Source organism: Aythya marila (genome assembly GCF_965140915.1).
Source record: "Aythya marila genome assembly, chromosome: 12".
Taxonomy (NCBI): domain Eukaryota; kingdom Metazoa; phylum Chordata; class Aves; order Anseriformes; family Anatidae; genus Aythya; species Aythya marila.
Window position 1 is genome coordinate 9,546,436 of NC_139053.1, and position 14,206 is coordinate 9,560,641.

Here is a 14,206-nt window from a genome sequence, read left to right on the forward strand (position 1 = left end):
TGGAGACATCCACCGCTTCGGTGCTGTTAATAGATAGTTTTTTATTATTATTTTTGGACAGGAAGTCTCTAATGAACTCAGTCTTTAAGTTTTGTAGGGCTGGCTGGCAGGTGTGCCTCTGGCCTTGGGATATCTCACGTATCGATCAACCGCCCTGTGGCCTGGAGACAACTCACCCCGCCAGCTGTAGAAGGCGTACCAACACATCGCTTATTTTGGGGTGGATTTTGAAGATTCGTCTGACACTTCCATCGTAAGCCTTGGGAAGCTGCCAAAAGCCGGGCAGCAGCAGTGGGAGCTCTTATGAAGGCAAGGTGTCGGCGTGGGGACTGGGCAGTGAGGCAGAAGCTTCTACACTGTCTTCAGCCAGACGTTTTCCACTGTTGTTCTCATTATTGCTGCTCTCCTGGTGTGGCCAGGAGCTGGGAATGCCTGCCAAGGTGAGGTGTCCAGTGCTGCCTTTCGTCCTCTCGATACGCCGTGAGTCAGAAGTGGAGGAAAGGAAATCCAAACAATTTTTAGTAATGTAAAGGTGCCTTATACTAGTTGAACCAGAATCCGCCTGGTGCATGGCTCTGCTGGCAAACCTGCACTTAGCACGGCCCAAGAGTGGAATCGCATCACGTCCTGCCTGCTGGTGGGCAAGGTGGCCACAAGAATAGTAGCGAGAGCTGGAAAAAAAAAAAAAAGAAAAGAGGAAAACCTCAGATGGTGAAAGCATGGCCAGGTTGGGTGCTGGGCTCTGTGCAGCACGGAACCAGAAAAATCATCATCTCTTCCCCCGAGCTTCTCATCTGAAAAGAATTTGTGCTTGCAAGCTGTGAATAAACAGCTTATAAATAGACGGAGGAGAGAAGCCTCCTTTTGTTTGCGAAGGCAGTGTCGTTAGCCTCTGCTCTGAGGGTGGAGTGGGGAGAGCCAAGAGCTGGTTCTGTCGGCTGGCTATTTTTAGTGTGGCTCGGTGATCTGGATGGGAGCCCTGGGTGGGGACCTGGGCTGAGCAGAGGTAATGGGCAGCGCGGAGCCGGCTTCCTGAGCAGCAGCTGCCAGGTTCCTGATGCTAAACCCGACTTGATTACAGCAGCAGAGGCTGCCCGTGCAGCTAACACCGTGCTTAAACCTGCCTGCAGAGGATCCTGGGCTGCCTCGAGCGATGCTTGCTTGGGTCTGGCTGTCCCCACGTGGCCATGTCTCAGCGCCCTGTGTTTGCTCCTCCACTGCTCGGGACAGGGAAGCAGTTCCAGTTAAGTGGTGACAGAGCCGGGCCTGCATCATCTGGGCAGTGGAGAAGCCCTGCAGTGGTTCCTGTCACCCAGCATGATTTTGCAGACAGAAATCAGTGAATAGAAACTCCAAATCTTACGCATTTTCAGAGAGATTTCCTTCCAGGTTTGGGAGGATGTAAGGACCAGCTGGATCAGCTAACCAAGAGATGTGACCAGGTCTTTGCTCCACCTGAGGCCTTTGAAATTAGGATTTAGATATTCCTTCACACTCCGTATCAGAGTGCATCCACAGCTTGTGCTGCTAATAGGACCATCCTGCTCCTCTGCACTGGTCTTCCCCTTCTGAATGACATCTGCATGGTGCTGCAGGAGCTCGTGTCTGTGGGGCAAGACTCCTGTGGGAAGCAGCTCCTCGGATGCTCCAAGACAGTTGACCCTGGGAGCTTTGGGACCTTTCATGCTGCCACTTTTCCACAGTGCACGCCCCTGCCGTGCCCTGCGAGATGCGCCTTTCAATGGTAAATAGATTTTGCATATTTCTTTTGGGAGCCTGCTCCGAAAACCTTCATCTTCAGGTTCAAATAAACTCTGGGTGTACCTTGAAGTGAGATGAAAAACCCGCGCTGAAATCCTGGCCTCAGAGTTTGGCAGCCCTCTGCCACGAGACGCCTCTGCGCTGTTGCTGGTGCCGCAGAAGATGCTGACAAACACAAAACCTTTGGCCCTCAGCGGTGCCTGGGTGGCAGCGCTCATCCACGGCCGGGTTTGTTTGTGTCAGGCAGAGGGAGGAGCGCTCGGCGACATTTCTATCCAAACGCAGGCCGTGCTGCTTGGTATTCATTTTCTTTACAGTCTAACCTGTTCCCTGTGTTTGCGTGGTGGTTTTTAGCCTGGCAAAAAGCACTTACGCTCGCATTAAACAAACCTTGTTGCTCTGCACATAAAGGAGCGTGGAGCCGTTGTCGTTCTGGGTGTGCGAAGTGCTGTGTGGAGCCTCTCGTGGTGCTTGCAGGGCTCTTCTCAGGTAAGTTTTCATTGTTCTTTGAGGCTTTTCCTGAGAGGATCCCTCTCGTCTTCCCCTCTGCTGTTCGTTTTCTACTACATTATGTCCTGAATCTTCCTGGATTCAGTGGGACTTTACCCAGAAGACTCCCGTTTTGCTTGTTGTTTGCGATCTTTGTCACGCCACCAGGGCATTAGCTAATTAACGACATGCTGTGAGGTTTTTTTATCTGTTTAAAAATATGATGGAAAAAATGGCAAAAAGTTTCCAGTATAGGATGTCAGCTGGACCGCCCGAAATTCCTGGCTCAGCCCACCCCATCCCGCAAGCACCGTGGTGTGTGCAGCTGAGTTGGGGTGGCTGTTCCTGCTGCCGGGGTAGTTGATAGCACAGTCACTGCTACGACCTGTGTTGTAAAGACTGGGAGCGTGTGAAAGGAGGACGTGGCTCGCAGTGGGTACATAAATTTGAGCAGAGCATCTTGAAACCCTTGAGGTCCTAACTCCAGGAGCACAGTCGACCCAGATACCGAGTGTAGATATTACCAGGTTGGAGTACATGGGGTGAGGTTTGGAGGTAAGAGTTGTTTCCAGCTGGTAGAAGACCACAGCTGGAAGCTTGGTGGTCCCAGAAGAGCGTGGCCATGTCCTGTCACAGGCTCCACTGCGGGGTGAGCTGCCCCGGGAAGTTGGCTCTTTGTTGCCTTTTTGTTGGGTTTCTTCGGGTCAGGTTTACAGACCGTACTGGGGTTTATGCTCAACCACTCTGAACACAGTTTGATTGCAACCGAATGCAAGTCAGGCCGGGAGAAGAATCCGAGGTAGCAGTTGGTGACCACACCTGGCTATTTAACCTGTGTGCCTCAATCCCATTGCTCTGGAGGGACTCCAGAGAATATTTCTCCTGCAAACACGTTTAACCAAACTGTGCTCCAGAGAGGGCTCTCGGCGGTTATGGGACGCAGTGCATTGTATTAATTGGTTGAGTTGCTCCCCGTGCACGTGCTGCTCAGGGAGCCTGGCGAGGAGGGATTCGGTTGGGGCTGTGGTCTCAGCAATCCTCTGTTCCCACCGCGACCAGCAAGCATCCCGCAGGCAGCCCCGAGCTTGGGGTTTGACCGCCCTGCCCTTCTAAGGACACTTTGGGGTTCTGAGCACTGCGCCCAGCTGCTCAAATACCTTAATTAGGTAACGAAAACCACCGTGACTATTTGGGTGCTGCAGACAATAATTACAGTTTATTTAGCGATACCTGCATTAGCTTCATGATGGCTTGTCCAAATTTTAACCTCAGCTGCCTGCGAACTTTTCAGGCTGACGAGCAGGAATTTGCCTTTGAGGTTGACCTCATTTTATGGGATGATTACGAATACGGCAGTCGGGTAGGTTGCTACCAGGATGCATTAATGGCCAAGAAAATCTCTAATGCATTTCTGTTGCTGCAAAACACCCCCCAGGCACACGAGACTTTCCCTGTGAAGCCGGAAGAATTTCTTCCTGAAGCGTTGTTCAGGATGCGCGATGACTGGTAGGCCAGCTATCAGCACAGATGATCTGGGCGATGTCCTTGGAGCAGGTCGTCCTTTAAATGTCCTAGCTGCCAGATCCTATTCCTGTTCTTCCAAAGCCTGTGAAAACATCCACTAGGAGAGTTCAGCACCAGGAGAGGAAGACTAGATGAAGGTAATGGTGTAACATCTGGCTGTGTTTCTCCTAAATTACAGAGATCAGGGATATGATCTGAGGAAATCTGATCTGAGGAAATCTGCCTAACCGCCATCCAGCACACCAACAGGAGGCAGAGTGTCTGTGCTCCTTCCATCCACAACTTTTTACCATTTTAAAACTGACCAAGGCTAGGCAGAGGATGTATTCTGCTTTTAGCCCTCCTTCTAGGTTGGTTCCTCTCTTGGTCAGAGCCGTTTATCAAAGGGCAGAGCTGCAGAGCAGCGATGGGTCTGCTGCTTCCCTCCCCGTGATCTCTGCTTGCAGCTGGGAGGCACGGCTCCTGCAGCACCTGCTTTTGCAAGCCTGCTGGATGCCTCCTCTGTGGCCTTGTGTTTCTGTAAACAAACCAGGTATTTTGCTTAGAAAACTGAAGTGTAACTCTCCAAGGCTATAGCTTTTGTGAAGGATGGATTCAGACAGAAATGGGCTTTCTAAATTATAGGTTTAAAATTACCCTGCCATTATACAACAGCTTGGCACTCCTCCAGAAAACTGAAGATGTTTGGAGTCTTTTCCACTGAAACGATAATTACCCAATGAAAACAGGATTTGGGGAAACATAAACTGACATCAAGCTACTCCTTTTTGCTATAAATTATATTGAATCTGCACTATTGCAAAATTACTTCGGATGATTTGAGCATGGAAGAATGCAGCGAAAGACTCCTATTACCGCACTCACATGTACAGGGAGGCTGCAGTGCATCCAAACGTACCCAAGCTTAGACAAGACTTTCCACTGACTTCAAACAACTCGCTGCTTTTCTTCCTCAGAGCTGCTCAGGCCACTATTAAAATATCTTCAAGGTGCTGAACATCCCTGTGTTTCCATTTGTGTGCCAGGATAGAAGCCGCTTTTGGTCCTTCGACCATGTTTTCAGTGCTTGTTTGAAGCTTTTGAAAGCATCAGCACTCCAAGCTGCCTTGAAAGCAGTGAAGGGCAGGAATGGAAAAACTGTGTCTGAAAAAAGAAATAACTGAGTGTGCAAGGTATAATTTTGCTGTGCAGCTCCTGGTTGCAAGGTATCGTTGAGTTTACTGGGGCTCCAGAAGTGATTTAGGAAGGAAATTAGAAAGTTTATCAGCAAATGGGGTGTAGGTAAACAGATGGGCAGAGATCTGGGATGACGTGCGTGGTGCTGAAGGATACTTTTGGTGAGAGCTGGAAGTGCTTAAGGGAATCCAAAAAAACCCAAACTTCCCCATTGGCTGTAATTCTTTGTGTGCCTCGGTTTGCATACCTGCTGCGTACGATGGGGAAGGGGTTGTGCTTGCCTCTGTGTGAAAGAGTGCGAGATGGATGTTAGGCAGAGCCTGTCGGGCAGCTAAAAGTGAGCTGTCAAGAGCTGACAGCGTATGAATGGAGTTACCTTGGAGATGCAGCGGAAGACCAACAACCAGACGGTGAGGATTTAATGACTGCCTGCCGAGCGGGGCACAACGTGGGAGAACAGCACCGCCAGACCTGCCAACGAAGGATGGAGGAGCTGGGCTGCTGGAGCAGCTCGGCGGAGGAGGAGGAGGAACGGTGCGAGGCTGGAGGTGCCTTTTGGAAGGGTTTTTTCTGGGTGTCTTGCGTGTGGTTGCTCTGCAGAGCTCTGGCAGGAGAGAGGGTAGGGGCAGCTTCATGGTGCTGTATTGTGTTCCAGGTGTATCAGTAGCCTTCTGCAAGGACTCTCGGAAAACAAGATGACTTAAATGACAATGGTAAGGCTTTTAGATAGCAATATATACCCTGAACAGCCTGACTTGCAAGGGGAAATGAGCTCATTTCGAGCCCTCTTAACCTGAGATGAATTCTCTGTCTGGTTCCTGATGATAGTGTAAGCACCCAAGTGCATCTTTAATCTGACTTCATGTGAGTTTGAGAGGTCTGTGGATCAGTAAAGCAGAGCTTTTCCCTGTGTGGAAACAGAATGTCATTTCTAGTAGTATTAATGTTACTGAATCTGCTGGAATAACAAAAAGGTGGCTGAGTATCTGCAGATCTGGGACGTGCAGTCACATTTGTCAGGATGTGGGTTGCACTGGGTGCTTCAGAGGGCTCAGTCCTTGCTTCTGACCTTGAAGCCGTAACTTGGTTCTTCCCTACAGCCTCCTGCAAACCCAAGGAAGGCTTGGCCTCAGGGACACCTGCAGAGCCTGGCTCTTTCTGGTGCTGCCAACCATCTGGGGTAGTTTCTGCAGTTGAGTCAAGGAAGGTGCATGCGGCCAGGAAAGCACAGGCGGCTGCGATGCATCGCTTCAGTCCTTCAGCTACATTGTAGGGTTGCCATCCTGCAATATCTCATTAAATACTGAAACCATCCATCTTTTCATCGTGGATTTATGTTGGGGGCTGTTTGCACACCCTTTCCTCTTACAGAAGAGTAGCAGATCGATCCAGCTTGTCACCGAGTGCCACCAAAGTAGTGCCAGCACCAAAGCGACCTCTCTGGAAGCTCAGAGAAAGGCTGGAAAAACATCTCGTGTCGCCGTGCTTGCATTTAGCAGCCTGCGAAGCCTGAAGTTGCAGGTGCCAGCTGGGGGGAGAGCATTCGGTAGGTGAGCTGCTTTCCTCCTGCCAGCAGGGACTTCAGGCCCCTGGGAGCGAGAGCGAAGGGTGTCTGCCTGTCTGGCAATCAATGCTGCGTTTTGCTGGAGCCTTCTTCAGAAACCGGGACCTAGCATCAATGCAGCTGCCAAGTACAACTCCCAGCGATCTCCCGAGCTGTTTCTCATTAGCTCTCCTCGCCGTGTCGCTGCTGCTGATGGGACCTCGCCATCTCGTCAACAAACTTCCCAGAGCTCAGCTCAGACAGCGCTTATGGCTCCGCTGCTGCAAGTTTCCTGGGTCTGTCCTTAGGAAAAGATTGCAAAACAGAAGGCTCAGATCCTCGCTGTTTGTTTACGGGTGGTTTTGGGGAACACAGAAGCAGCCTAGCAGCTTGTAGCTTTCCGCTGAAGCTTGCAGACACGCCGGAGAGAACCTGTCTCCTCCGCGCCGCAGTAGCACTGATCTTAGTCCAGAAACAATTTGTTTTTTTGGCTGCGCTTTGGAGAAATTCATTCAGTCTAATGGCATTTCGCAGAGGAAAAACAAAAGAGGCTAAGAGCCTGAGGTTTGGGAAGTTGGCTGCTGCGCGTCGGGTGGAATTCTGAATGGAAAAATCTTGTGGATTCCTGCTCTGCAGAGATCGTCCAGGCCACTGCGCTGCCTCGTGGCGAGCACTGGCTGAAAGCTGCGGGGTGGCTGTGACTAAGTTCAGCTGCGTCTCACTGGTTCAAGGTGCCTGCAGCCTAAGGCAGGAATAACCCCGAATGCTGAACGGCACGTATTAATTTCCATTAGCAAAGCTTTCCCAATTTTATTAGCTATCTCTGTTTCACAAGTGCTTTGGATAACTTTAATAATGTGACTGAAAACAGCCGTGCTCTCGTAAGCTGGATAGTTGTAAGACAATTGTAATGTGAAAGTGGATTTAGGGTGAGTACAGGAGGAGCTTAGTGCTGAAGGAAGCTGTAGGACTTTGCAGGTGCCCACTGAGTCCTTCCTGGTAAGAGGAAGGGAAATGCAGAAGCAGGAGAAATCTGGGAAGCTCAGGGACATGCAGAATAAGCCTGAATGTCTGCCTGTCTCCTGGATCCTGGCTGTAGCTCACCCAGAGCTGTGCTGGAGGCGCTCCACGGGCCCAGGAGGAACTCGCTGACGTTCATCGCCTCACCAGGGCTGAAGCAGGTGCTCGGTCCTTGGCTGCAGCCTCCAGGAGTGCCTGCATCCATCCCTCTGTCCTCATCCACGTGCACTTTGCAGCCAGGCTGGCCAGGAGCCTGCTGCTTGGTGTTGCTGGGCTCTGGTCAGAGCAGTGCCCTGTGGAGGACGGGCAGCTCTGCTTTGTCTTCAGATTTTCCTGCACACCCGGTGGGTTTGTTTGGCTGGTGAAAGGCCCTGAGAGCGAGCGGGGTGTCAGGAAGAGATTTCCTTCCTAGTGTTCGCTTATTTCCTTATTTAAATCAAATTTAAAAGCTGCTTTTCTAGAAACTGAAACTGCCCAGCCTGTGTTTCGTGAAAGCCCTTCGATGCAACAATCCGTGCGTATGAACAGCCGGGTGGCCTTTCTGAAGGTGTGACCGGGACAGCCGAGTGTCGCAAGGCACCTGGCTGCCAGGAGGTGCCCTCGTCCCTCCCGCCAGGTCGTCTGCGCTGGGATCACTGAGCGGTGAATCACAATAATGGTGAGGGGAGCAGCGTGATTTTCCTCCTGCTCTCCATATGGAGATGGCCATTACTTGTCCCGCCAAGAGGGCGACTCAATGCTGCCTTCAGCCAGGTCGCGTTTGCATGAAGTGCTGGGGGAAAGACCTGATGCAAAACCCCTGACCGCGCTTGTGTCCCCCTTCCAGGGACTCGCTGGATGCCGCTGGTGCGTTTTATAATCGAGTCGATGAGGGCGTGCACCGCCTGGTGATGCTGTCCAACAAACGCATCCAGGAGCTGGAGCTGGTGATGGAGTTTGAGAAAGTGGAAGAATGTTTTAAGGAGGTAAGGCCTGCGTGTCGGCTGCTGTCACTGCCTGCTGCCACCCTCTGTGCGTCCCACAGCAGGTACTGGGCCTGCTGGTCCCTCCTGCAGAGGTGTAGAGCAATGCCCACAGACCCTCCTAAAGCACAGGAATTTGGGATAGGTTTTCAGATGTGCTGAGAACCAACTCACAGTTTGCCTGGTGGCTCCTGATGCCAGGTAAAAGTTTCCTGGCTGCTGTCTAGGTGCGGATCAGTCAAAGCCCACAAACATCTGTGAGGTTTTCGTATGACTTGAAGCCTCCATCCTGCTGCTGAACGAGCCACAGCCCTGCTCCAGCTGCCCCTCCCTGCTCTGCACTCTGGGGTTGGTTCTCTGCAGCTGTGGGATAATGGAAGCAAACAGGCGTTGATTTTCAGAAAGACCCTTGAAACTTCAAGCCATGTAGATAAAGAAACTTAAGCTGTACAAAATTTCAGGCTCTTGGAGTGTCCTACAGGATCTCATCAAATCTTTCAGTGTTGTAGGTCTTTGCTCCCCAAAGCCTGAGCTGTCCCTACAGTTTTTGGAGTCCTGTAGTCACCTGGGCTGTAACTCACCACCACCAAGTGTTTCATACATCACTTGTGTGTGTGTTTATATATTGTATGTGCACACACACACACGAGTTTGCTTGAAGGATGGTGTGGTGCTTGGAGCTCATCTTACAAACCTCTATCCTCAAAGATCAGTGCTAGGACCCAGTTCTCCATCGTCCTTCTGGGATTCTGGGCTCTTCTCTAGAGAGAACTGGATTTGCAAAGGAGGCTGTAGCCTACCTGTTTTCACAGGCCGAGGTGGATCCAGGAGTTTAATGACTTTCCCATTTGGAGGTAGACACTCAGGCGCCGTGCCCTGTGTGTTCAGGGCTAGAAGTGTGATGCAAGAACCTAGTAAAGACTCTCTTAAAGTAAAACGCGCGGGTTCCTAATACCGAACAAACAAAAAAAGGCACAAAGGCAGTTTACCTGCCTGTTCCTTCTTTGTGCTAAGCTTTTTTTTTGATTGAATGGAGGGAAAAAACTGCTCCCAGCTTGCTTTCCTTGCAGTTCAGTGGTGATGCTGGGCAGCACTGCTGGCAGCAGCTGCTCCTGCTTTTAAGCCTGCCCAGGAGCACTAGGCAGCAGCAGCGTGCCCCTCTGTACTGTGTGTCCTGACCTGCCCCTATCTCCTCCTTGTGCCAGTGGGCTTGCTCCGTGGGCCCTTCCCAGTCCAGAAGAAAAGGAATTAATCTGTGACTGTGGGCTGAGCTGGGGTATGGATTTAGATGACACAGGAAGCTGATCTGTCCCTGCAGGTGCAGCTGTTCCTGAAGCATTGCAGACGAGCTTGCTAGCCAATTAACTATAAACCCTTCACTGGTGGAGATGAAGGTGTTACCCTGCTGGAGTTCTGTGTCTGCTTTGCTTTTAGGACCAGGTTGTTCATCCTCTTCCCATGCTTGAGGATTCAGGCTCATTGTAGCTGTGGCAGCGATGGGGCTCTGTCGAGGAACCTGCAGCACAGCACAGCAGCAGGGGCAGCGTGGCGAGCTGCCTGCAGAAAGCCCGGATCTGAGAGTCCCAGGGAACCCCGAAACATTGCAGGTGGTGAGAACCTGGCAGCGTGTTCGCACTGACATAGCTCACATGCAGAAAAGGGAAGTGGTATAGGAAATCTGGCAGCAGGGAGATTTTATCCCACTTGGGGGTAACAATAATAGGAGTATCAGGTCAGCCTGCAGCTTGCAGAGCTCGTGTTAGACCGTGGCTCACCCGAAACAGAGCCCAAGCAGCTACTTGCCCTGTTGATGCCTAAGGCTGTGTGAGCAATAGCACAACTTCACAATTACAAAGTAACCTGAAGTGGAAAATCTCCAAGCAGGAGGCTCCGCTGAAATGCCAGGATGGGGGAGAAGTGTACATGCACATTCTTTCCAGTAATGAACGGACCAGCGTTACGAGAGCAATTCCCTGTTCTTTCCACATAAAGGCCTGCCCTGGTGAGTAGCACAGAGTGACTAATGGTGGAGCTTTTCCCTTTTCTCCTAGGTCAGCAGTTGGATCGAGAACGTTGGCAGGAAAAGGCTAAAGGAGATGATCAACCTGGACGATTCTTTGGAGATGCTGCTTCAAGCACAGAAGCAGTTCAGGGAGTTTGATCTTGTTGCCAGCGTAAGTGTTGTCTGATTGGAAAAACATATTCTCCAGAGTCTGAGCTGGCAGCGTGTTTGCATGCTCAGCCAAAGCCATGATGCTAAGGTGGCACTGGCAGAGAGTTCATCGCTGAGCTGTTCGTGTTATCCCTTTACACTGCCCAGCTCCCCTGCTCTCCTCAGGTAGACAAAGCCACCAGCTCAGTCCTTGAGTAGAGAGGTATCTGCCGGTCTTGAGGAAAATAACTACTGTGATGGAAGATGATTTTTTTTTTTTTTTAGTTAATCCTTTGATGTGTTTGAGACACTTGTCTTTTTTTTTTAATCCTAATTGACCTCTAGTCTTACTGGGTAGACCTTTACAAGCTGCCATGTGGCTAACATAAATCCTAACAGATGTCAGGACTCTCCAGAATTCTGTTGTAAACAAGTACACCCCTGCTCATGTGAACTGAACCTAAAACCCAGTCTAATTAGTCCCAGCTGTTAATGATCTCAAAGGCTATCTATTTTCCTTGTCAGGTCTCCATCCTCATGCGCAATCACATTTTGCTTTCAGGAATACTGCAGAAGGGGGCAGGAAGCACTGAAGAAGATGGATCGATGGGAAGACTTTTCCTCTGTGGACGTGCACTCTTACCGAGTGAAGCTGCAGACCTACAGAGATCAGCTGGAGGAGTTCTGCACTCAGCTGGATGAAAACAGGCACCGGGTCTGCGAGACAGTCAGGCTGTATGAATTCTTTGACAAGGTGAGGCGAGACAACTGCTGCGTGGAGGAGGGTGTAAAAAGCCTGCTCGGACTCGGTCCAGAGCTTGGTTGTTTAGGAAAGACACGAAGCTTAACGCGTGTGCCAGCAGGGAGCTGAATCTCTGACTGGCAAAAGATCCCTCAAGCTCGTGGCTCTGCAGAGATTTTTTCCAGTCAGTATGTGGAAGAAAAGGTTAGCTCAAGAGAGCATCCACATCTAGTAAGAGCAGAGGTCTGCTGCTGTCTGAGCTGTAGCTTGTGGGCGCTTTTTGGGGCAGCAGTGGAAGAATCGTGGCAGCACTGGCTCAGACACCAAAGACCTAGAGTTTGGCTCCTTGTGCCCAGCCTTGGCCACCCGGCCGAGGTAGTTTGCCTGCGTTTTATTCATGCTGTATCCTTACGTGCTGCTAAATTCAGCCTGTTGGCATGTCCGGAGTAGCACTCTGCTGTTCAGTCCTAAATATAGCCCAGTTCCTGTCTTCTGGAAGCATGCAGGAGGGAACGGAGCAGCAGAGCAGTGTGCTGGGGAGTGTGGCTGAGGGACCTGAGGGCTGAGTTGGTCCAGGCATCTGCAGAGCAGCAGGAGAGGAGGTGTGTGGGGACGTGCTGGCTGCCTGGCGTTCTCACCTGTTTGGTTTAATGCAAACGCACCCATTCAGCAGACCTGTCATTGCATCTGGTGTGATTTAATTCCTAAAGCTGCCCGTGAATAAGCAGTAGGATTTTCTGAGTGCATTTTGAAGTACAGCTTTGGCAGGAACACAGGACCAGGGAGCCCGTGCTCCACTTACTCCACACTTGTACAAACATTGAGCTTGAAGTTCTCAAATTCCAGAAAGAATAGACACTAAAAGTTAAGCTGTACCAGATGTAGGTGCCACTTAGTTGCTGTCTCTGAGCTGGCTTGGCAGCCAGAAGTGCTCAGGGGAAGGGGAGGAAATTCAGCTAAACACGAAAAACACTGAGAAGCATCCTGTGTGAGGGAGGAGCGTGGAGAAGGCACCAGGTCGGTCCGACAGAACTCACTGATGGGTGTTCCTCCACAGCCTCAAAGCCTTTCAAAGCCTGGCCCGTTCCCAGGGGCACAGATGTTGCACAGCGCCCAAGGATGGCCCGTTTCTCTTCTTCAGGGCTTCCCAGCACCACGCGTTCGGCTCCCTTTTGGTGGCTGACAGCTGCGGGAGGCAGTCCTTGGCAGTAGAAGCCCTCTTGGTTTCGTGCTGCACGGCCCCGGTGGGAGCCGCATGACAGCGGCGCGGTGCTTTGGTGTGGGGCAGAGCTATCTCGAGGAGAGAGGGAGGAGGATTTTGATCTCCCCAGTTTCAGTAGAACTGTAAACAGCGGCGGTGTTGTAAATACAGCACGCGGGTACGGGGAGCCAGTGGCCAACCGAAACCAGGGGTGTTGGGGGGGACGCATCCTGCAGCTGGAGGGTGAGCACAGAAACTGCTGCGCAGCCTGAAAGTTCTCTCAACGCCGATTAAAATAATCTTGATCTCCAGAACACTTTCTGCCTTCTCAAAGCAAAGCTGGTGGTGGTGTCTGGGAGGCTGGGGGGGAGCAGGAGATGTTATCTAAACTGATTTCACTCTCCTCTGATGCTGAGCTGCTTTGACCTTACTGCTGTGATCTTGTCAGTGCCTGCCTAACCCCCTTCTCTCTTCCCTAATATCTGAAGGGATCAACAGCAGGAGTCTAAGCTCAGTAATGGCCTTGATTTCCTTCTTGTAAAGAGCCTGCGGCGTGCCAGACCCCAGGATTCGGGGAAAAAGCCTGGGGATGCGTGAGCAATGTACGCTATGGTAATGAGCTGGCAAGCTCCCACCTCTCCAAACAGCTCAGCGCGTGCCAAGGGAGCGCAGCGCCCACCGCCGGCATCGTGGGATTCATCCCCTGCCCACGAGGAGCGGGCGGCTCCTTCCCCGGCCCTCCTGCACGTGGCAGGCACACGATCCGTAGGGTGCTGAGCGGGGCTGGGGAAGGGGACAGGCCTGCCCCGTAGGGCCCATCGAGCCGCTGGGCTGTTTTTCACCTCTCGGCAGTTCTGGGGGCCCGTCAGAGCGCCCTGCACCGAGGCAGGCTGAGCTGGGCCAGACCGCACGGAGCTTGCACATGGGCTGGCGGGGTGCCCTCCCCGAAGCCGTGAGCGGTGCCAAGCTGGATGTTTCCGTTTGTCCCCGCTTCCTCTGTGGCAGGAGTTTCGTGGTGGCTGCAGGACGGCTGGGCTGAGGCAGGGGTGGCGAAGGGAGCTGCCTCCTGCCTCCCACTGCGGGCAGGGGATGGCTTCGGCACCACGGGCTCGGTGCGGGCACGCTTCAGGGGCTTTGAGCCTGGTCTGGCCTCTGTCTTTTACTCAATTCCAAGGCCGTGATGGGATGTGGCACCACACGGTGCTTTGGGGGAGAAATGGGAAGCTGAACAAGCCTCCCAACAAGCTAGGCTGTGTCCTAGCAGAAGCACCAACGTCTGTTTTGTCCTGTGGCCACGGCTCCCCAGTGTCCTGCGCTCTCGCTGCCCGTCCTGGCTTCGTGCTGACACCACAACAGGCCCGCTGCCACGGTCTCTGCCAGCCCCGGGATGTCAAGCAGTCCTGCAGAAGGTCGGTGGCAGACGTGTGTGATGCTTTCTGCCAAAAATTCCTTCTGGAAGAAAGCCCTGGCCCAACTGGAAAGGGCAGAGCTGCATCCCACCAGCTCAGCACCTGCCTGCCCTGCGGCCATGGGGTGGTTGGTACCCAGCGCCTGGGAGCTGGAGTGCCTGTGTCATCACAGGAGGGCCCCGGGGCAGCCCCAGCCCCCAGGGCTTTTTATCCTGCTCGGCAGGATG

General features: G+C 52.2%; 1 protein-coding gene across 6 annotated transcripts in view; it reads left to right on the forward strand.

The window, feature by feature from the left end:
• PLEKHG4 (pleckstrin homology and RhoGEF domain containing G4) overlaps positions 1 to 14,206 on the forward strand; it is a 78,307-nt gene that overhangs the window by 44,463 nt on the left and 19,638 nt on the right. For all 6 annotated transcript variants that reach the window (XM_082770152.1, XM_082770148.1, XM_082770147.1 and 3 more), the window contains 3 exons: positions 8,340 to 8,478; positions 10,527 to 10,649; positions 11,190 to 11,381. In XM_082770152.1, coding sequence (XP_082626278.1) covers positions 8,340 to 8,478; positions 10,527 to 10,649; positions 11,190 to 11,381 — 454 coding nt within the window. The remainder of the gene's footprint in view (positions 1 to 8,339; positions 8,479 to 10,526; positions 10,650 to 11,189; positions 11,382 to 14,206) is intronic.